The sequence below is a fragment of the Miniopterus natalensis genome, chromosome 13, assembly GCF_054644295.1.
Source record: "Miniopterus natalensis isolate mMinNat1 chromosome 13, mMinNat1.hap1, whole genome shotgun sequence".
NCBI lineage: Eukaryota > Metazoa > Chordata > Mammalia > Chiroptera > Miniopteridae > Miniopterus > Miniopterus natalensis.
Window position 1 is genome coordinate 62,767,441 of NC_142093.1, and position 20,956 is coordinate 62,788,396.

General features: G+C 46.1%; 1 protein-coding gene across 1 annotated transcript; it reads left to right on the forward strand.

Annotated features, from left to right (window-relative positions):
• Nucleotides 1-6,876: 6,876 nt before the first annotated feature.
• CNOT11 (CCR4-NOT transcription complex subunit 11) lies at nucleotides 6,877-20,342 on the forward strand. The gene is made up of 7 exons (XM_087823797.1): nucleotides 6,877-7,447; nucleotides 9,719-9,883; nucleotides 13,456-13,608; nucleotides 15,219-15,421; nucleotides 16,881-17,083; nucleotides 19,089-19,185; nucleotides 19,265-20,342. The coding sequence occupies exons 1-7, from the start codon at nucleotides 6,877-6,879 to the stop codon at nucleotides 19,460-19,462; spliced, it is 1,590 nt and encodes a 529-aa protein (XP_087679923.1). The 3' UTR covers nucleotides 19,463-20,342.
• The last annotated feature ends 614 nt before the right edge of the window (nucleotides 20,343-20,956 follow it).

Below are 20,956 nucleotides of genomic sequence, written 5' to 3' on the forward strand. Positions count from 1 at the left end.
TCTGGGAAACGCCACTGGGTTTTCAGCTCAGCGAGCACACTGGACTCACTGTGGAGGTGTTTTTGGTTGTTTTGTAATACCTGAGTCCTTATCTCTGGGGGTGGGACTAGGCATTAAGACGCCTCAGAGCTTTCCATGTGCAACCAAGACCCAGAATCAGCATCTTGGGCAGGCTAAGTAAAAAGCTGCACAATTTTGTAAATGAATATTTATTGGAGACACTTCCCTGAAATCTTGTTAAAATGACCATGTACAAAAGCTCTCATGCAATGATTCCAGTTCTGCAAAAAGGAGTGTAAGAATGGAAATTAACTTTGGTTGAGTAGTATGTGATATTTTCAGTTACTTGTACTTGAACTGTGTTTTTACCTTGAAGAGTTATATGTGTTATGTTAAGAAAACTATTTAGAATCTAAGATGCACTTTTCCAAACAATAACATAGCCCACATTGTGGATGAAAAGGGGCCACACACACTAAACCTGACAAACTCAGGGAAGACCTGCATGGCAGCCTTACAAACTCAGAGACCTAAAGTAACCACAAGGATGGGCTGAAATTAAAACTTTTTCACTAAAGCCTGGCCGTAGTCATGTCCAAGGGCAGTACTTTTCCCTAACACAGGTCAGTCTTCACCTTAACTAAGCCCGTCTGTTGCTGTGCATCTAGGATAACGAACCCGATGAACAGGCCTTTGCAATAACAAAGTAATTTCCCTTTTTCCACACCCCTCAAATCACCTGTACCCACCAGAGCAAAGACCACAAATCCCTCATTGCCATTGTTATCATGTTAAATGCTGCTAACTACCCTGTACCCACCTATGTAAAAAAGTGTGTCAAAACAGAGAGAAGTATGTGTCTATCACTTTACTGTTTATCCAATCCCAGAGGTCCCCCCACTTTGCTTTTTCCCACCTCCCTAATCTATCACCACTGGATTTCACGTAACCCACTTACGTCTCCTCTTTTGAGTGTAATGTACAAAATAAGGTTGAAAAGTGTCATTTTCCAGAGCATTTTCTCAGCCTGTTGAGGTTTGCCTCCCAGAAACTGTCATCAGTTTCAAATAAACTCATAAAAATTCTCTGCAGGTTTGGCTGTTCCTTACATTGGCATTTACTTGGAGCAGTGCAGCAGGATTCCACAGAGCCTCACTCAGGACCACCCTGAGGACCTGCGCGTGGCGCTGGAATTCAGCAGGTGCCCGCTGAGCCCACGGGTTCCCGTCCATCGGGTGCCTGCCCCGTGGAGTCCAGGCCCGTCCTTCGCTGTGGGGGAGTCTGACTTGACTTGAGTTATTATCAGATCCTTGAGGTGGTGCTACAGGATTGGAGCTGAAGGGCGCAGCTGGCTTTAATCTCGGCTTGACAATTGCAATCGCTTAACTGTAAGTCTGAACAAAACTGTTTGCTGAAATGAGAACCTGAACTTGTTGGGCTCCAAAGATCAGGGGCATTTCCTCCCTCCAGCCTGAATCTCGGGTATTCTTAGGCTACTAAGAATCCTTTGGGGGGGGGGGGTCAAAGGGCATCCGATGTGCAGAAGCCCCAAAGAGAATTCCAACTCAACCTAGTGCTCTGAGTCCTCACGGCTGTTAGACAACCAGGGACAGAAACCGAGGCACATAAGAGGGATGCAACTCAGAGGTGAGAGACACGTGGAGCTCAACCCATAAGCAGCCCACTACACAATATCCCTAGAAATTTGTGCACTCTGTAGATCCCATAAAAAAAAACTAAAATTAACATGGGAAATCGTGCCTCCAAGGCTGGAAACTCCCAGAGCCCAGTCCTCATTAATACTCTCAGGGATGTAGGAAGCCTTTACTTGCAAGTACTTTACAGAAATGGGAAGATTTAACTAGAAATTATATTGACTTAAAATGGCCAAAATGCCATTTTCTTTGGGCACCTAAATTAGTTTTTTTGCATCAATATTTAGAAAAATGACAGCTCTAAAATTAAACTGAGTGGGAAGCATATCTTGATTTGGAAATTAGAATATTCTACAAGGAATACAGATAAATTTTTTTTTTAAAGTTAAGAAATTTTAGAGACTGTCTTTAAACAAAAGAAGTCTTCTAAAGCTAATAAGTACCAACACCCCAGTTCTCCTCTTCTACAGAGGTGAAGCCAAAGTCCCAGGACCTTTGAAATGCAAATACTTGGTTTCCTTCGAGGACTCTTATCTGGGCCATCCTTTTTTTTTTAATTTTATTTTTGTTTAAAATATTACAGATGTCCCTTTTTCTCCCCAATGACCCACTCCACCCTGTTCCTTCCCCCTCCCCAGTCCCCCTCCCCACCATTGTCCATGTCCTTGGGTTGTGTATATATGCACATAAATTCTTTGGTTACTCTCCCCCTCCACCCACCCACCCGCCCGCCTGCCTCCATCCCTCTGACATTCATCAGTCTCATCTATGCTTCCATGTCATTGAATCTATTCTGTTCATCAGTTTATTAAGTTCTTTAGGTTCCATGTATAAGCGAGATCATGTGATGTTTGTCTTTAGCTGCCTGGCTTATTTCACTCAGCATAATACTCTCCAGGTCCCTCCATACTGTCCCAAAGGGCACGAGATTCTTCTTCTTTACAGCTGCATAGTATCCACGGTGTGAATGTCCCACAGCTTTTTATCCATCAGCTACTGATGGGCATTTGGGCTGTTTCCAGATCTTAGCTATTGTAAACTGTGCTGCTATGAACATAGGGGGGCATAGATTCTTTCTAATTGTTTCAGGATTCTAGAAAACAGCCTCAAAATACAAAGGAACCCCACGGTCTGGGAAAACATATTTGCCAGGGATGCATCTGATAAGGGGCTAATTTCCAAAGTGTACAAAGAACTCATAGCACTCAGCACCAGCAAGACAAACAACCCAATTAAGAAATGGGCAAAGGACTTGAATAGACACTTCTCCAAGGAGGACACACAGATGCCAAGAGATATGAGAAAATGCTCAATATCGCTGATCATCAGAGATGCAAATTAAACCCACAATGAGGTGTCACCTCACACCTGTCAGAATGGCTCCATCAACAAATCAACAAACGACTTGTGCTGGCAAAGGGTGTGGGGAAGGGGAGCCTGGTGCACTGCTGGTGGGAATGCAGACTGGGGCAGCCACTGTGGAAAACAGTGTGGAGGGTCCTCAAAAAATTAAAAATGGAGCTGCCATTTGACCCAGTGATCCCACTCCTAGGAATGTACCCTAAGAATCCCGGGCCATCTTTTAATATGCAAAGTTTTGGGCCCGGCCAGGCGTGGCTCAGCGGTTGAGCGTCGACCTAGGATCCAGGCGAGCAGGGTTCGATTCCCGGTGGGGGCACATGCCCCGGTTGTGGGCTGCAGCCGATCAATGGCTCTCTCATCATTGATGTTTCTATCTCTCTCTCCCTCTCCTCTCCTCTCTCTAAAATCAATAAAGATATATTAAAAAAAAAGATTCTAAAAAAAAAAAAATGCAAAGTTTTGGGAGGTAAACCTTAGCAAAAGGGTTAAAAAAACAGCCATATCTGAGCAAATGAACTTATTTCCCCTATTCCTTTCTAAAAATTAGTAAATTTTGATTAAAGTTATTGAAAATCTAGATATTCAATACTGAACACTGAAACATTGCTAGATAAGTCTCAGGTTTGCCTACGTTTGCCTTTTATTGAGCAGAAAGGCGAAGCTGTTGATGAATGCCTTGTGCTTTGCTGCTGGTGTGTTTCCTGAAAGTGTGTGTTTCCCAGCAGAGGAATCTATGCTTCTAAAAGTAATAAAATGTGTTCACAAGTCAATCTAGGGCCCTGGCTGGTGTGACTCAGTTGTTTGGGCATCATTCTGTGCATAGAAAAGTTGCTGGTTCGATTTCTGGTCAGGGCACATGCCTGGGTTGTGGGTTTGATCCCTGGTGGGGGGCATGCAGGAGGCAGCTGATCAATGTTCTGCTCTCACATTGATGTTTTTCTCTAAAAATCAATAAAAATATTTTTTAAAAGGTCAATTTAAGGAATACTGGTTGCTTACTTTTTTGGTTATCACTGGAAATTGGAAGTTTCTAAGTTAGAAATTTTAATTAAGTTAAAAAGAAATCGTGCCCTGGCCAGGTGGCTCAGTTGGTTGGAGCACCATCCTGTGCACCAAAAGGTTGTGGGTTTGATTCCAGGTCAGGGCATGTACCTAGGTTGTGGGTTTGATCCCCAGTCGGGGTGTGTATGGGAGGCAACCGATTGATGTTTCTCTACCTTTCTCCCTTCCTTTCTCTAAAAATATTAGAAAAAACATATCTTCGGGTTAAGATTATTAAAAAAGGGAGATTAAATAAATAAAACAAATTGTATAGCTTTGATAATAGAAGGTATAAGGTATAGAGATACTTTTTTGAAAGACAAGGACTGAAAGTGAGCTATTCTAAAGATGGTTATTCTGACTGGGTAAGAAGGGTGTGAAGGCTGTAAAAGTTAGCGAGAGTTTTAAGTTTGTAAAGAAAAACCCCAGTCAAAGCAGTTCTGCCCAGGCTCTCTCCTGTGGCTCAATTCCTTAGACTGGCGCTGAGACTTTGTTTCCACGGACCATTCACAGCCCTCAAAGCTTTGACTGAGTCTCCACAGCTCTTCCTGCAGGCGAATTAGGCCCCCCCCCCCCCTTCCAGTCTCCTTGAAAGCTGTCAAAAGTGAGAAATCTTTTGTCTTCTTTACAAAAATTTGTAATTTGGATTATGTGTGTGGTCTTTATGGGTATGGTCTTTACGTAATAATATGTGTTCATCTGTGTGTTATATGTGGTGTGTTTTTTGCTTCCAGATGGCATAACTAGGTTATAATACTTTATTGGCCTAAAGAGATTAAATACTTACATAGATTAAGCAGGGTCCTGTGGTATAGACAAAATATTTGATATTAAAACCAATTTAAGTTGAATTGACAGCTTTTAGAATTATTACCAACAATGTATTTGTTTTACCCAGGTTTACAAAAAGTTTGTCTTGATCTTTTGGTTAAATATATTTGACGACCTTCCCAAAGTTTGAGTTTTGAGAGACTTTTTAACTGAGAAATGGCTTTGGGTTGCTCCAACGGGCCCCGCAGTACCTCAAGGCTTTGTTTTCTTTCCCTATAAGAGAAATTTTAAACTAATAATTATTATGATATGCTTGAAATTACATGAAAAGCTTTGCCAAAAGATAACTATGTTCTACTTGTATACGTTTATTTTATTGAAATGGGTGTTCTAGAGATTTCAGCCGGCCCTGGGGAGGAGCCTGCAGATTCAGAGCCAGGTTAACCCAGCGCTGGGGCTGGCAGGTGTCCTGTCCATGGCACAGGACAAGCGAGCGGCGCCCCGGTGACCTCCACGCACCGGAGGGTCCCAGGCTCAGCGCACTTCCGATAAGCCACGTGCAACTTTTAAAATCTTACATATTAACTGTTCTTTATGTATTGGAATTGTGTATTAAATCTAAAAATGTGAGCTTTATATTGTCTTATGTCACTTCATAATAATTATTTACCAAGAAATTGTTACCTTGGAATGTTACATCTTACAGAAAAGCAAAGGTTTTTCATTAGCTGCGTTAGCATCGGATCCGTAACCATGTCATTTATAGACATTGTCTTACACTAACGCATCTGCCAATGTGACATTTCTAGAAAGGTCCCCGGAACGGACCCTAGATGAAGATTTGCAGAACCCTAATAACTGAGTTAATAGAAATACTGGCAAATAATCAGGATAAACAAAAAATGGTTACGGGACTGAATGAACGGAAGAGTCTTCCTTTTAAGACTTTGTTCAAAACACCGCTCACTTTTAAGTATTTCCGTTTTCCAAACATAAGGAAAACCAGGAGACCGTCCACGTTCCCGTCCGGGGCTCGCGAGCCCGCTCCCGGGCTGAGAGGTCGGCGCCCTTCCCGCGGCGCCCGTGGGCACGGAGCTCGCCGCCACTTCGGCCAGGTCTCCGTCCCCTGAACGGGACACGCGCCGCATCTCCCCGGCACGCGGGACCGCGCGCCCCCACGCGGCGGCGACGGCGGGGCAGCCCCCGAGGGGCACGGCCGCGCGCCCGCCGCCCCCGCCGCCCCCGGGGACAGGGACGGGAACCGGGGCCCCTGTCCTTCCGGCCGCGCGCCCGCGAGCCCCGCCGACCCCGGCGGACAGGGACGGAACCGACGGCACCTGTCCTTCCGGCCCCGCCGACCCCTCCTCCCCGGGGGACAGGGACGGGACCGGCGGCACCGGTCCTTCCGGCCGCGCGCCCCGCCTCCCCCGGGGGACAGGGGCGGGAACCGGGGCACCTGTCCTTCCGGCCGCGCGCCCCGCCTCCCCCGGGGGACAGGGGCGGGACCGGCGGCACCTGTCCTTCCGGCCGCGCGCGGCCCAGCGAGCCGACGGGTGCGGGGGGCTCGTCGCGCGCGGCTCGAGCGCCGCAAGGTGGCGCTGGGGCCCAGGTCGGGCGCGTCCCGCTCGGCGGCTCAGGAGGTCCCCGCACGCGGGCGGGGCAGCCAATGGACGCGTCTCTCCCTAAAGGCGATAAAAACACTGTAAAAAATGCTCCACAGGCCCGAAAGCTTCTCTCCTCGGCAACACTTATTGGGCGCTGGCCCCTGATGTCCACGGGCGCAGGCCCCGCCCCTTCCGGCGGGAAGCCAGACGCCCGGCCCGCCCCACTTCCGGCCCCTTTCCCCGCCCACCGCGGATCCGGGTCCTCCGCCGCCCGCTCCGCCAGCCTCGCTTCTGCGCGGCGCCGCCCTTCTCCGCGGCGGTTTGGCTTCCCCGACGCGTTTGGTTTGCGACGCTGTCGTGGGACCGCACGCTTTACGGTCGGGGTCGGAGCGAGCGGCGCCGAGGCCACACCCGCCGGGAGGCAGTGCAGCCGAGCGAGGTTGATGCCCGGCGGCGGCGGCGGCGGCGGCGGCGGCGGCGGCGGCGGCGGCGGCGGCGGCGGCGCGGGCGCGGCGTCGGGCCGGCTGTTCACCGCGGCGGAGCAGAGAGCGGCTCGGGAGGCTGCGGCGTCGGCGTCCAGGGACGGCCCGGGGGGCTCCGGCGGCGGCGGCAGAGGCGCAGCGGGCGGCCCCGGGCCGGGGAGCGGAGGCCCCGGGGGCCCCGCGGGCCCCGCGGGCAGGATGAGCCTGACGCCGAAGGAGCTCTCGAGCCTGCTGAGCATCATCTCGGAGGAGGCGGGCGGCGGCAGCACCTTCGAGGGCCTGTCCACCGCCTTCCACCACTACTTCAGCAAGGCCGACCACTTCCGCCTGGGCTCGGTGCTGGTCATGCTGCTGCAGCAGCCGGACCTGCTGCCCAGCGCGGCGCAGCGGCTCACGGCGCTCTACCTGCTCTGGGAGATGTACCGCACCGAGCCGCTGGCCGCCAACCCCTTCGCCGCCGGCTTCGCGCACCTGCTCAACCCCGCGCCGCCCGCCCGCGGCGGCCAGGAGCCCGACCGCCCGCCGCTCTCAGGTAGCTCGGTGGGGCCCGCGGCCGCCGCGGGCGGAGGTGGGGTGACGCCCGCGGCGGGGCAGCGCCGGGTGCGGGCCATGCGGGGCCGGCGCGGGGTTTCCTCAGCGTCTGAGGCTGCGAGGCGCATCTCGCGGCACGTTTTCAGTCTCAGGCGGGAAAACAGGCCATTGTAGGAACCCGGAGCCGTCGGGCGGAAACGCGTCGGGGAGCGTTTAAAACCTGGCGGCCTGCGCTGGGCGGTCAGGGCCCTGGACAGTGGGGGGAGCGGAGGACCGAGGGGTCCCCGGCCCACGGCCCAGGTCCCAAAGCGCGTGGCTGCTGGACGTTGTACGACATGTCCGGCCGCACCTCGCGTGTGCGACGGCTGTGCGGGAGCCGGGGGCCGGGGCCGCGGGGCCCCCGCCGAGGGGCGCGGAGGGCGAGCGCCCCTGAGGCCCTAGGGCGGCGCGGGCGGAGCGGGGGTTGGAGGCGGGAGCGCGGGCTCGCGGGCTGAGCTCGGAGAGGCGGTCCCGCCGCCAGCGGGCCGCTCCTGCCGGGGTCCAGGCCGAGGGTTGAGGTAACCCCGGGGAGACTTGGCACAGCTGGGGGGCTCCCCTGGGCGCCGGCCTCTTCGCGCTGCCCTCCTGTAGGAGGCCATTGTGGGGCCGAGCCCCTGGGCACGGCGCTGGCTGGCTTCCAGCAAGTTTGAGAATGCCCGAGCGGGTGCAGCGCAGACCCCCACCCCAGGGCGCCCTTAGAGGATGGGGCAGGGTGGGGTGGTGTCGCAAGGCGCTTCAGACAGGTGAGACAGGAACCATGATTTATACGCTGTCATCGAATGCCACGAGTCTCAACTCAAATCTACACTGTACATTTCATTGTAAACACAGATTTGCCAGGGAAGGAATCTTTGCATTGGTTATTTTTTCTCTCTGTGCCTGTTTTTTCACTTTTTAAAATGCAGATAATTCCCAGCTGGTAGAGTTATGATGAGGAATAAAAGTATCTTTGATAAGCATTACCCATTATCAGTATTTTTTTAGATTAGGTAAGGATGGTGCTTTAATGCACAACAGGGAATATCAGTGCCAAGGCATACGCTATTGTACACCTAGGTGAGCACCTAATAGGTATATGTTTTCAAGTTTTTCAGATGATTGTGATGCAGAGTCAGGGTTGAGAATGTACCTGGAAGTAAATATAGAAGGCTTCCCTTCACTCAAGAAAGGAGTAGGCTGGTTGGGAAAATGTAAACAGTGTGGTAACGGCTGTACTAGATGGTATGTACAGAATGCTCGGTGGCACAGAGCAGCAGCTACCTGTGTGGAATGAGATTCTCAGACTGCTGTCTTTGCTGGGTATTGATTAGAGATGGTGGTGGGGAGGAAAAGGTGTGGCCCTGCCAGGTCTTAAGAACTTGGTGCATTGGATGTTTTGAAGTCTGGAGCCAGAGAAGCTGAGAGATTTTTGTCCAGCTGGAGTGTATGTGGATTGAAGGGGGATTCAAGAGATGAGATTAGGAAAGTGGGTAGGAGCAGATTGTGGAGGGTTTTATAATGGTGCTGAAGTTTGGGTTTAATTCTGTGTAAACAGGTTAAGTAACGTGAGCAAGTTTGTTCCTAGAAATGTAACTAAATGGTAAGTGGGAGTGCGGACTGTGGGTGGTGGATGTAGCAGGAGCCAACACTGGGAGCTTGGGAAACCAGGAAGGCTGTGCTGTGTGTGGTTCAGGCAAGAGGAAGGGTTGGTGGTGTGGGCATGGAGTCCGGCAGCATTGCTCTGGTAGGATGGATGCGGCTTGGTGTGCAGTTGAACATGGGACAACAGGGAAGCAACGTTCAGCACGGGAGTTTTAGCTGCACTGTGTATTGTGAAGCAGGTAGGTGGAGTGTATTTGCATTGCTAGGGACTGCTTCCTTGTCTCTCTAACCTCTACACAGTTGCTGGTAACAGCAGAGAAGAAGAGCATTTCTGAATGCTGTAGCTTTTAATTTGTTTTTACTCACATAAGTAGGCTTTAGCCTTTGCAGGAATTGAGGCATGTTAAAAAAAAAATTCTAAATAATTACAAAAATCTTAAGTTTCATTGATATTGCTACAACTCATAGAATTTCAAATGACATTTAATTACATTTTCATAAATGTATGTATTTGGGTAACTGAAACTTAAAATAATTTTGTCTTTAAAAATATGTAAGTTGAGTTGGCAAGTAGCAAATGCTAATTTTACCAGATTTGTGTTAATTTTTTAAAATAACCACTGGAGAAATTGTTATACATCTTTGTTTACAGGATTTTTACCTCCTATAACTCCACCGGAAAAGTTTTTTCTTTCCCAGCTAATGCTGGCACCCCCAAGGGAACTCTTCAAAAAGACACCTCGACAGATTGCACTGATGGACGTTGGAAACATGGGCCAGTCTGTGGACATTAGTGGGCTTCAGCTAGCCTTGGCTGGTAAGGAGGGAATTGGTGGTTTGGGCATTCTTGTGTGGTAGGTAGTGTTAGGCCTTTTTCTTAAGGTACTGCACTTAAGATGCAGTTCTGTAGCTGTGCTAAAAGGTTAGTATTTTCTAAGAGCATAGCTTCAGTATAAGATCCTTGCTAGTGTGGCATGTATGTTCATTTTGAGTCTTCACTTGATTGGATTGCTTTTCCAGTTTAAGGAGAACACTGGATAAAATTTAGTCTGTTAAAAAAATATTCCTCGTGTCAGTCCTGCTCAAAGTGAGATCTCATATTCAATGCAATTCCTATAAAAATTCCAAAGGTATGTTTTGCAGAAATAGAAAACCCGTCATAAAATGCAGATGGCATCTCGGGATGCTGAATGGCCAGAACAGTGTTCTCTGGGCACCGTTGCTGAAGATCCTTCGACCATTTGTGGAGGGTTTATTTCTGGCACCTTTGTTCTGCATCAGGTTCATATGTCTGTCTTTATTCCAGTGCCACCCTTTTGCTTATGGATGCTTTGTAATCAGTTTTGAGACTAGGAAGTGTGAGCCCTCCACTTGGTTCTTCTGTTTCAAAAGTGTTTGGCACCTTGTGTGTTACACACATAAGCAAATGCATGGGTGCTCTTGAAACAGAAGTGTGTTGTGATAGAAAATAGGGGGACCTTCTTGAACTGGATAGTCAGAGAGAGTCTCTCTGAGGAGTGAAAGAGAAGAGGCACCTTTTGCTTTTCCGCTCTAAGCAAAAATACAGATGGCTTGGATCTTAATGCTTGAGAGTGATTCATTAGGGAAATTCTAATATGTAGCCAGATTTATGAACCCTTGACTTTGTCATTGAATAAGCCACAGTATTAATTTTGACAGTGCCCATTCTGAGACTGAAGGCACCTGTGGCATTTGGCTGCTTATATAAGGTGACATCTTTCGGTAAACTACTTTTTCCTTGCAGCATCTGAACCTCACTTTCTTTTTTTTTAGTACCAGGGTTTATTGTGGAAAGAAAGAAAGCAAAGCTCTCGGCGTGTGAGAGGGGTCCCGAAAAGGGTTGCCCTGAACTTCACTTTTTAACTACTGGGTATTAACAATATAACAATGGTTATTTTCTGAAACCCCAAGAAATCTTTTGACTTTTAAGACTGAAGGAACACAGAAGTACTTATTAGCCACTAGTGCCAGATACACTCTATTAGCAGAAATAAAATTATTATTTTCATCATACAGAGATGATAGACAATTTCAGTCACCTTACTTTGAGAAGCGATATGTATCTTGAGGATTCTAGCTTTGCATTCAGTCACATGAGAATCAAATCTGACCTATAAACTTGTGGTGACTTGAGTCAGCCTGTGATAAAGTTTTAAAGTATGTCAAGCTCAGAAAGGAATATATGACTAGAGTTAGGACTGAGAAGCTTGGCAGAATGATGAAGATTGCTGCTCACTGACCCCTACCCAAATTGAAGATGTCATAAGCCATTCATGTCACAAGTGCAGAAAAAAAAAAAGCAAGGCCACCTATCTTATCTGGAATTAGCTACACAGATCATCTTCACAGAGGCCTGAAATTCAGATCTCACAATGGGACCCATGGACCAAAGGTGGTGTGTATGTGTGTGTGTATCACCTTTTCTTAACCCATTCATCCATTGATGGACACTTAGGCTGCTTCCATATCTTGGCTACTGTAAGTACCACAGGGGTGCATATATCTTTTTGAATCAGTGTTTTGGTTTTTGGATAAAGACCCAGAAATGGAATTGCTGGGTTATATGGTAGTTATATTTTTAATTTTTTGAGGAAGCTCTATACTATTTTCTGCAGTAGCTGCACCAGTTTACATTCCCACGAACAGTGCACAAAGGTTCCTTGCCAGCATTTATCATCTTGTCTTTTTTTTAAAAACTATTATTTTTTTTGAGAGAGAGAGAGAGAGAAACATTGGTTGGTTGTTTCACTTATGTATACATCATTGGTTGCTTTCTGTATGTGCCCTAACAGGGGAGCGAACCTGCAACTTTGGTGTATTGGGACGACGCTCTAACCGAGCTACCTGACCAGGCTTTGTCCTTTTGATAATAGCCATTCTGACAGGTGTGAGGGGATATCTCATTGTGGTTTTGATTTGTATTTCCCTGATGAGTAATGATGTTGAGCATCTTTACATGGCCGTCTGTATGCCTTCTTTGGAAAAATGTATATTCAGACCTTTTGCCCATTTTTTTTTTCTGTTAATCCTCACTGGAGGGTATTTTTTCCATTGATTTTTAGAGAGTGGAGAGGAAGGAGGTGGGGTGGGGAGAAAGAGCAAGAGAGGAAGAAACAAAAAAAGAGAAACATTGATGTGAGAAAGACACATCAATTGGTTGCTTCTCCCACGGGGATTGAACCTACAACCGAGGTATGTGTCCTTGACTGGGAATCAAACCCGAACCCTTTGGCGCCCAGGCCGACGCTCTTACCACTGAGCCACGCAGGCCAGGGCACCCATTTTTTAATTGGATTGGTTTTTGATACTGAGTTGTAAGTATATATTCCATATAGTGGAATACCAAGTTCTTTATCTGCTCTGGTGTTGATGGACATAGTGTTGCTATGAACATTTTTATATATTCTGGTGTACATGTGAAAAAGTGTCTTCTAAAGGGAAAGATAAGCACATGTGAAACTTTATCAAGTGATGGCAGATTGTTTTCCAGTTGCCGTGCCGTTTTTCAACCCTATTAGTGTGCGAGTCACCTGACAGCTGCCTCTGCATTTGATCGTGTCAGGTTTGTTAATTTTTGCCAGTCTGGCGGATGAATAATTATACCTTGTGTATTGACTGATTTCTTCCTGGTTCCTAATGGGATTGAACATTTTTTTAAGATGTTTTTGGCCATTCAGGCTTTATGATTTTTGTTTTTTATTATTTTTCTTTCTTTTTTTTTTAACTTTTTTTTTTTTTTTTTTTAATATATCTTTATTGATTTCAGAGAGAGGAAAGGAGAGGGGGAGAGAGAGAGAGATAGAAACATCAATGATGAGAGAGTCATTGACCAAGCCCGCAACCCGGGCATGTGCCCTGACCGGGAATCGAACCCCGATGGCCTGGATCCTAGGTCGATGCTCAGCCGCTGTGCCACGCCCGGCCGGGCTTTTTAAATTATTTCTAATCTTCATCTGAGGATATGTTTTTATTGATTTGAGAGAGAGAGAGGAAGTGACAAGGGGAGAGAGAGAAACATTAATTGGTTGCCTCCCGAATGCTCCCCAGCCAGGGTTTGAACCTGCAACCTAGGTATGTGTCCTGACTGGGAATTGTGCCCGTGATCTTTTGGTATACCGGACCATGCTCCAACACTGGCCAGAGCCAAGCCTTTTGTGTTTTAAGAATAAAGTGCTTGTTGAAGTCATTAGCCCATTTCCCCCCCTATTTTTAAAAATTGATTTGTAGGACTTTTGAAAAAAATACACACGTACTCTGAATCTGGCCCTTTGCTTATGTGTTGCAGGTAGCTTTTCCCAGTTACTAGCTTGTCTTTCACTCCCGTGTGGTGCCCCCAGTTTTAAATGTCTCCTATTTTACCCTTTTCAGAACGCCAGTCTGAATTGCCAACCCAAAGTAAGGCTAGCTTCCCGAGTATCCTCAGTGACCCGGACCCAGATTCTTCCAATTCTGGATTTGACAGCTCAGTTGCCTCTCAGATCACAGAAGCTTTAGTCAGTGGACCAAAGCCACCTATTGAAAGTAAGTATATATTTTATGGTCTTAGTTTTACTTTATCAGCATTCTGAGATGGTTTCTGAAACATTATTTTTGTTGCCACTTAAACTAGAATTTAATTAAAAACTTATTCGTATAGTGTCTAGAACTTCATGGAGATGCTTGGTAAAAGTTACCTCCTTTAATAAAATTACACACCAAAATTTTTATTACATATCTGTCACCAGCATATCTGAAGATGTAAATTCTCTGATTTTACTGAAATGAGTCTCTTTTTGTAGCTTTTTATGTTTTATGTCTCTTTATTAATCTTATCACTGTCATTACTTTCTCCATTGTAAAGTTTTACTGATCTTATAGCTCTTACTTTACTTAAGTCAAACAAAACACCTATTGAACTTAAAGTATTATAACTGCACCTTTTGGTTTTATCAGGTTCTATATGGCTTTAATGACGGGCCTGCTTTCTGCTTGGGGTAAGACTGTGGTCTCCAGGTCATAGTCCCCTTGAATTTAAAACTCACACTGACTCTGTGCTATTTACAGTAAATCTTTGGCATAAATGGGCCTAATATTGAAGTCTCAGCTGGTCACAAGTGTGCCAGAAGGTCATGCACATACTGGTTTCATGTAATACTCGCTCAGGCACAGAAAGGTATGTGAAGGCAGGTCTGCCAGACAGTTAGGAAGCACGAAGCATCCCTGCCTCATGGGAACTCGATTGAGTGTTGTGCTTCTCATGAAGTGTTAAACACTTTGGTTCTTTTGTAAATGGTCTGAAGAGAGATTCAGGTGCTGGTTCTGGTGATGTAAGGGAAGAGATCGTGTAAAGTTAAGGTATTAATTCTCAGCCAGAAAGCAGGCATTTTCAGTAAGCTAGAGTATAACCTCAGATTTGGCAGGGGCTGGGATCCATGATAGGAACAAGCCATCTCAGTCCTGAGTGGAAACCAGAGGTGTGCACTATGTTTGGCAGAAGTCCCAGCAAGCATCAATTTAGTGGGTGGCTAACTTTGGAGACCAGCCTTGTTTTATGAAATAGTTGTGTTCTCACTTTGCCCGTTGTGCTTTTACTGTTCTATTAAAATATGGATTTGTGAATTTATGGATGTCTTTGGGTTTATTTGAAAATGTCAAGTCAGCCCTTCTTTTCCGCCTGGCATTTCACCTCCACGTAATTAGCCAATTCAAGGTTGTAGATGCGGAGGAAGGACTAGTGCTAATCATAGTGGTCTCTGGGTAAAACAGTGGTAACAGAACAGGATGAGTGAGATCAAGTAGTGTTTCATTTTTCTCATCAAGAGACTCTCACTAATCGAGTAGGTTGTGCCCTTTGCTATGGAGTGGCAATCATGCTTGAACGGAGTCGCCAGGTCGTGGAACTGCGTTTGCCTCTTCTCCAAACACATGTAGGTTTGGTCCCTGGCGTAATAATGTCTCATTTTCTTCTTTGTATTGTGAATAAAACCCTGACTTTCTGTATCACCTCTGCTCTGGTTTTGAAGCCTCCGTTTTATCCTGTCGTCCTTGTTAAAAGGGCGCTAGTGACTCATTAAGTGAAACGTGCGGCGCGTACAGCGGTGCGGGTGTTGGTGCGCTTCTAGAAGCAGTCATGCTCCTGCTCTCGCTTACAGGCCATTTTCGGCCCGAGTTTATTCGTCCCCCACCTCCACTGCACATCTGTGAGGACGAGCTGGCGTGGCTGAACCCCACCGAGCCTGAGCACGCGGTCCAGTGGGATAAGTCGATGTGCGTGAAGAACAGCACGGGCGTGGAGATCAAGCGGATAATGGCGAAGGCCTTCAAAAGCCCCTTGTCTTCGCCCCAGCAGACGCAGGTAACCCTGTCTTTAACCCAGCGAGTGTGCATTTCTCCGCAACAGGATAAATGACCCAGACAGTGATACTGTTAACAGGAGCCAGCAGCAGAGCGGTTTTCGGATCTCCGATGCTGTTCTGCCCCTCCCCGTGATGGGGCAGGAGGCCTGATGACTGAACTGTACCTGGGCATGTTTGGGATCAGTTCGACTCTGGGAGAGGAGGGACAGGATGGGTCTCACGTTTTTGGCACTTAGCTCCTGCTGCATACCAGCTAGACACGACATGCACTGTTATGTTGAAGCTGGACAGTAGTTCTGAGGATAAGCAGGTTTATTAACCTTTTATGGAGGAAAAAGCTCAGGTAAGGTGAACTAGCCCCATCACACAGCTGGTGAGTGGTAGATTTGCGAGTCATAATAGCCCTGCTGCCCAACCAGAAGATTCCACTTGGGGGAAAGGCAAGGACACCCTGTGTGGTTTCTGGTTGGGAGCTGGTTGAGCTGGCATACTTTCAGGTTAGAACTTATCAGGAGATGCTGGCATCTCGTGCAGTTTACCACCAAAATCATTGTTTTCACAGTCAAGCAAGCAGCTGTCTGTAGTTCACTTTCCTTACTAGGCCATTCTGAACCACCACCACTGTGGTACATACAAATAGATAGGAGACAGAACATAGAAAGTTTTAAAGAAAAAGTAGTATTTGGTAGAAAAAAACTTTTTGAGGATACCTATTTGAATTACAAAGTGTGAATATGTTGGAACCATGAACACTGCAAATGGAGGAGCTGCAGGACAGATCTCCCTCTTCCCAGCCTGCTCCCTCTCAGAGATTTCTTTTCCTACCTGGAGCTGGGCTGCACTGTTGTTTTGGATGCTCCTGAATTCTCTATGGTCTGGGATTTTGGGGAGAACTGGTTGGTAATTACAATTATTTTTTGTTATAACAGATGACAGAAAAAGAAATCCACAGACGATGTTGTTACAATCCAGACAGTATTTTATTCAACTGGTTTAATGCCCAGGAGGAATCACTGGCATATTTATAAACTGTCTTAATTATATTGCCCTGGCTGGGTGACTTGGTTGGCACACCATCCTGTATACCAAAAAGGTTTCAAGTTCAATTCCCAGTCAGGGCACATACCTAGGTTGCTGGTTCAAACCCAGTCAGGGCGTGTACAGGAGGCAACTGATAGATGTTTCTGTCTCTCCCTTCTCCCTAAAAATCAATAAAACACATCCTCGGGTGAGGATTATAATAACAATAATGACAATAATAAAGGTGTTTATATTTCTATACTTCAAATGTAAATTGAAAAATATCAAGTCATCATGATTATGGGTTTCAGGTAAGAAATTAATGCAGGTCATTTTATAGCTTTTTGTATAAAATACATATTTTTATATGCAGGAAAGAGAATGCCTACTTTGACTCAAGAACCTCTTTCTCTTTTTAAAAAATTTGATTGTATTTAGCTCCTTGGTGAGTTGGAAAAAGACCCCAAACTTGTTTATCATATTGGCCTCACTCCAGCCAAACTTCCTGACCTCGTGGAAAACAACCCTCTAGTCGCCATAGAAATGCTGCTGAAGTTAATGCAGTCGAGCCAGATCACTGAGTATTTTTCGGTCCTGGTCAACATGGATATGTCCTTACATTCCATGGAAGTTGTAAATCGGTGAGTTCCTACACTTGATCCAATGTAGGTATACAGATCCTTAGTACATGGCCAGGAGGGAAAACCCAGCAACCAGTTTTTTTCTGATCATGTTAGCCTGAGAAAACCCAGTAAATAATCTGAGCTATAGTGTTCACTGCATGTGAATTTAGCATCCACAGGAAAGAACCCAGAGGGTCGGACTTCAAATATTTAGCATTAGTAGATGCATAATTAATTGATGAAATTTCTCTCTACATAGTTGCATATTCTTGACCTCTACACAAATACAGATGCTCCATTATTTTTGGTTAGTGCCTGACACTGTATCATAGGGATGTGTGGGTTTTTAGAGCTGTGAGAATTCTGGGAACGTCATCCTAGAAGTCCTTGCCGTTCTCCGACTCTCCTTACTCTTGTCATTGACTGTCAGAAGAATAGAATGTATCCTTTCTTCACATTCTATACTATTTTCCTTAAAAATGTGTTTTAGGTAAACTATGGATTTAATAGGCTTGGGGGGTTAGCTTGGGAGCCTACTATTTTATGACGCTGCTTACATACAGGGTGGTGTATGTCCAGGTTTGTCGGAGGTGGTCCCAATTTAGGCTTATCTTGGCCTCCTTTCCTGTGGTGGTGTTTTGGGTGCTAAATTCTGTCTACATGGTCTTTCTGCGTGGGGAAATCCACCCAAGTGCCAGGCAACTGAACTTCAGTTAGCACATATTTTGAATGCCCGTTTCTGAGTTGGGGGTTATTTCTTTTTAACCTACTTGAAGTTGTATTATCAACTGGTGAAGAAAGCCTGGCCGAAGCCAGGTGATCCCAAGTAGAAGAGTGCGTTCTTTTTGGGGTGGGAAAGGAAGCATGAGGTTTTCAGCTTAATTTCCTAGCACCGGCGCACAGGCATTGCCTGTGGAAACTTGCTGCGGAAACGTGCTGCTTCGTCCCTGCCTCCTCCTGGTCGAGGCCTTTCCCTGCGCGGCTGGACTTGATCTTCTCGCAGGGCTGCCCTTTGGGTTGACCAGGCTGAGAGCTCACTTCTTCCCCTTCCCCACGTTCTCGTGGGAGTTGTCAGACATCTGGCACTTAGTCCAAGAATATCTGCGTCTTCCTATCAGTCATTTCAAGGACAAGAGCTGCTCTTTGTGCCCCCACCAATCACAGTGCGTCACCCGTAAGAGCGGAACCACCGTGACCGCAGCAGCCTAGGCGGCGCTTCCTGGGAGCGCTCGTTCCTCAGAGCCTCGTGGGATCAAGCTCTGGACTTAGAGTTTATTCTTCTGGAAATTCTCACTGTTGTGAGCCTGCATACCTTTATATGAACATGGAATTCCTACCCCATCTTTTTAGTTTTCTTTAAAACATTCCATAGACTCCTTCGAAAAATACCAGCCTTGCCTTTTGCAACTCTGAACTGACCCGCCACCACGCCCTGCCTTTGGCTGGCACGCCCAGGTCTTCCCCCCCGGTCGCTGCTCCATGCCTGCCCCTGGTCCAGGCTTTACTATCAGTTACGCCTCTACTTAGGTGCCAGTTTAAGTCATTTGCCCTCTTAAGACTTTTCCCAACTCCTCTCACTCACATTATTCTGTTCCTCTTTTTGCAAGTGCCTCGTTTTAGCATTTACTTGTACGTTGTAGTTTAGTTACTGAGCTTGCACCTTCCCACACCCTGCGTAGCACAGCACCTATGTAACTGGGGTTTAGTAAATGAACAGATAACTGCCAGGATTATTAGAGCTTGGAAGAAATAACTGAATTACGATTCAGCCAAAACAGAGACGTGGTGCTCAAAGAATTGACTGCTTAATGAGTAATTACAATGCATTTAATTAGTGTCATTCATTAACAAAGGGGTGTGGTTCTTAGGGTTATTTGCGTAAGTATATTTAAAACAAGGTAATTGGTCATCATCAGAAGTTTACACTAAATGTCCAAAGGACACTTTTTATTCTATGGTTAACAGTGTTTTTAATGGTAGCAAATAAAATGAACCACCCTAATTTTCTAACTTTATGAAACAGACTGACTACAGCTGTTGATCTACCTCCTGAATTTATTCACCTTTATATATCAAATTGCATCTCTACTTGTGAACAAATTAAGGATAAATATATGCAGGTAAGTAATAGAAACTTTAGTAAATTTTATAAATAACCTGCCAAGAAAATGGGCACACTAAATTTTTCTTCTTTTTCAGAATCGTTTGGTGCGTCTTGTGTGTGTCTTTCTCCAGTCCTTGATCCGTAACAAAATTATAAACGTGCAGGACTTGTTCATAGAAGTGCAGGCGTTCTGTATCGAGTTCAGTAGGATACGAGAAGCTGCTGGCCTTTTCCGGTTGTTGAAGACACTGGATACTGGGGAAACACCTTCTGAGACCAAAATGTCCAAATAATACCTCTTCAGAACCACCCCATTCGTTGTTCAGCTGTACTGTGATTTATTTTTAACTGTTAAAACCCTGAGTGGGTTGTTTGTTGTGATACATATAAACAACTTTAGCTACTTAAAGCAAAGTTTTACTTTCCTGGGTGACTTTTTCCTTTAGAAGAATTTTTGGTAAGAACTTGGAAAAATGTCTTTAGGTGTGTTACACAGAATGGTTATCCAAAAAAAGATTGCAGAAAAATAGATGAGGTCTTTAGCACTAAAAAGCAAGGTGCCTGTTTCTTTTAAAACAAATCACAGGCTTCTGATTAAGTCAAGAACCCAGTTTTCCTCAGGTTCCAGTGTAAATGTACTTAACGAGTAAGAATTCATTGTACTGCCCTTGAGGCGAAATCGGAGGAATGCTTCTGAATCTAGCGGCAACCAGAAGTTTGATCCTGGAACCGTTGTGCAGGTAGCTCTGAGCTTCTCCTTAAGCGGAGTCTGGGAAGGACTGACTTGAGATTTAACCCTTTTTGTTACAGGACTTAATAGAGAACAAGAATAAATGCGTTTCTTGGGCCTTTTACAACTTGGCAACCCTTAGAAACCTCGGTCAGGGTTGTAACAGCTGTATGGTTTTCTGGTTTTCTCTGTGGGGGTGTTCATTGGTTCTTCGGTTACTAGTCTAAGGTGGTCATTTTTGGTTTAAGGAAACCCGTCAGTCAGTGCTTTGGGATGTAATGTCGTCACTGAGGAACTGTCATGTGAAACTGTTTCTGAGTGGGGTCTGTGCCCTCTGCCTGTGGTGGGTCTGAGGAGTCGGAGAGCAAGAGGGCGTCATGGGGCTCCTAGCCCTCATTTAACTCTGGACAACAGTGCCTTATATTAAAGTTCTTTTTTATAAATTCTGTATTTGAATGTATTTTTTTTCTTGAAGAAACTGAGAAATTCTTCATGTACTGAGGTATTTTCAAGGCATATACTTTGGTTTGAAGTTCCAATCTTTTAATATTGGCAAAGAGGAGTACTCCTACGTTTATAATAAATTTTATCTTAGGCACCCCCTTATGAAAGTAGGGGACTTGCAAATATATTTCCTGAAAATAAGGACCCAAGCTGATATAATAGGAGCACCTTCAGACACCTAAAATAACGGCAACAGACTTGATTTCTCTCAGTCCCTAAAAGCGGGCATCACTTTTGCATGTTAGCATTGGAGGAGATAAAATTCATTATTCAGATACTTTTTGGGATGGCAGAGTTTCAACTGCTGCCACTGTTGGGAGCAGCCCAACCTCAGGCTGCAGGACCTCCTGATGCTGATGACGCTGAACTCGGCCACCAGCCCTGGAACTCCTGCCTGAACGCAGCTGATCTAACGTCCTCTCTGTAGGCACGTCACAGCCTGCTGCGGGAATAACAGATGGCACTGAAACACTAAACTGAAGTCACCCACAAAGCAGTTTCAGAAAATGTGGCAGTAAATAGACCACGAAAAAAACATGCTGGCAGTTGTTCC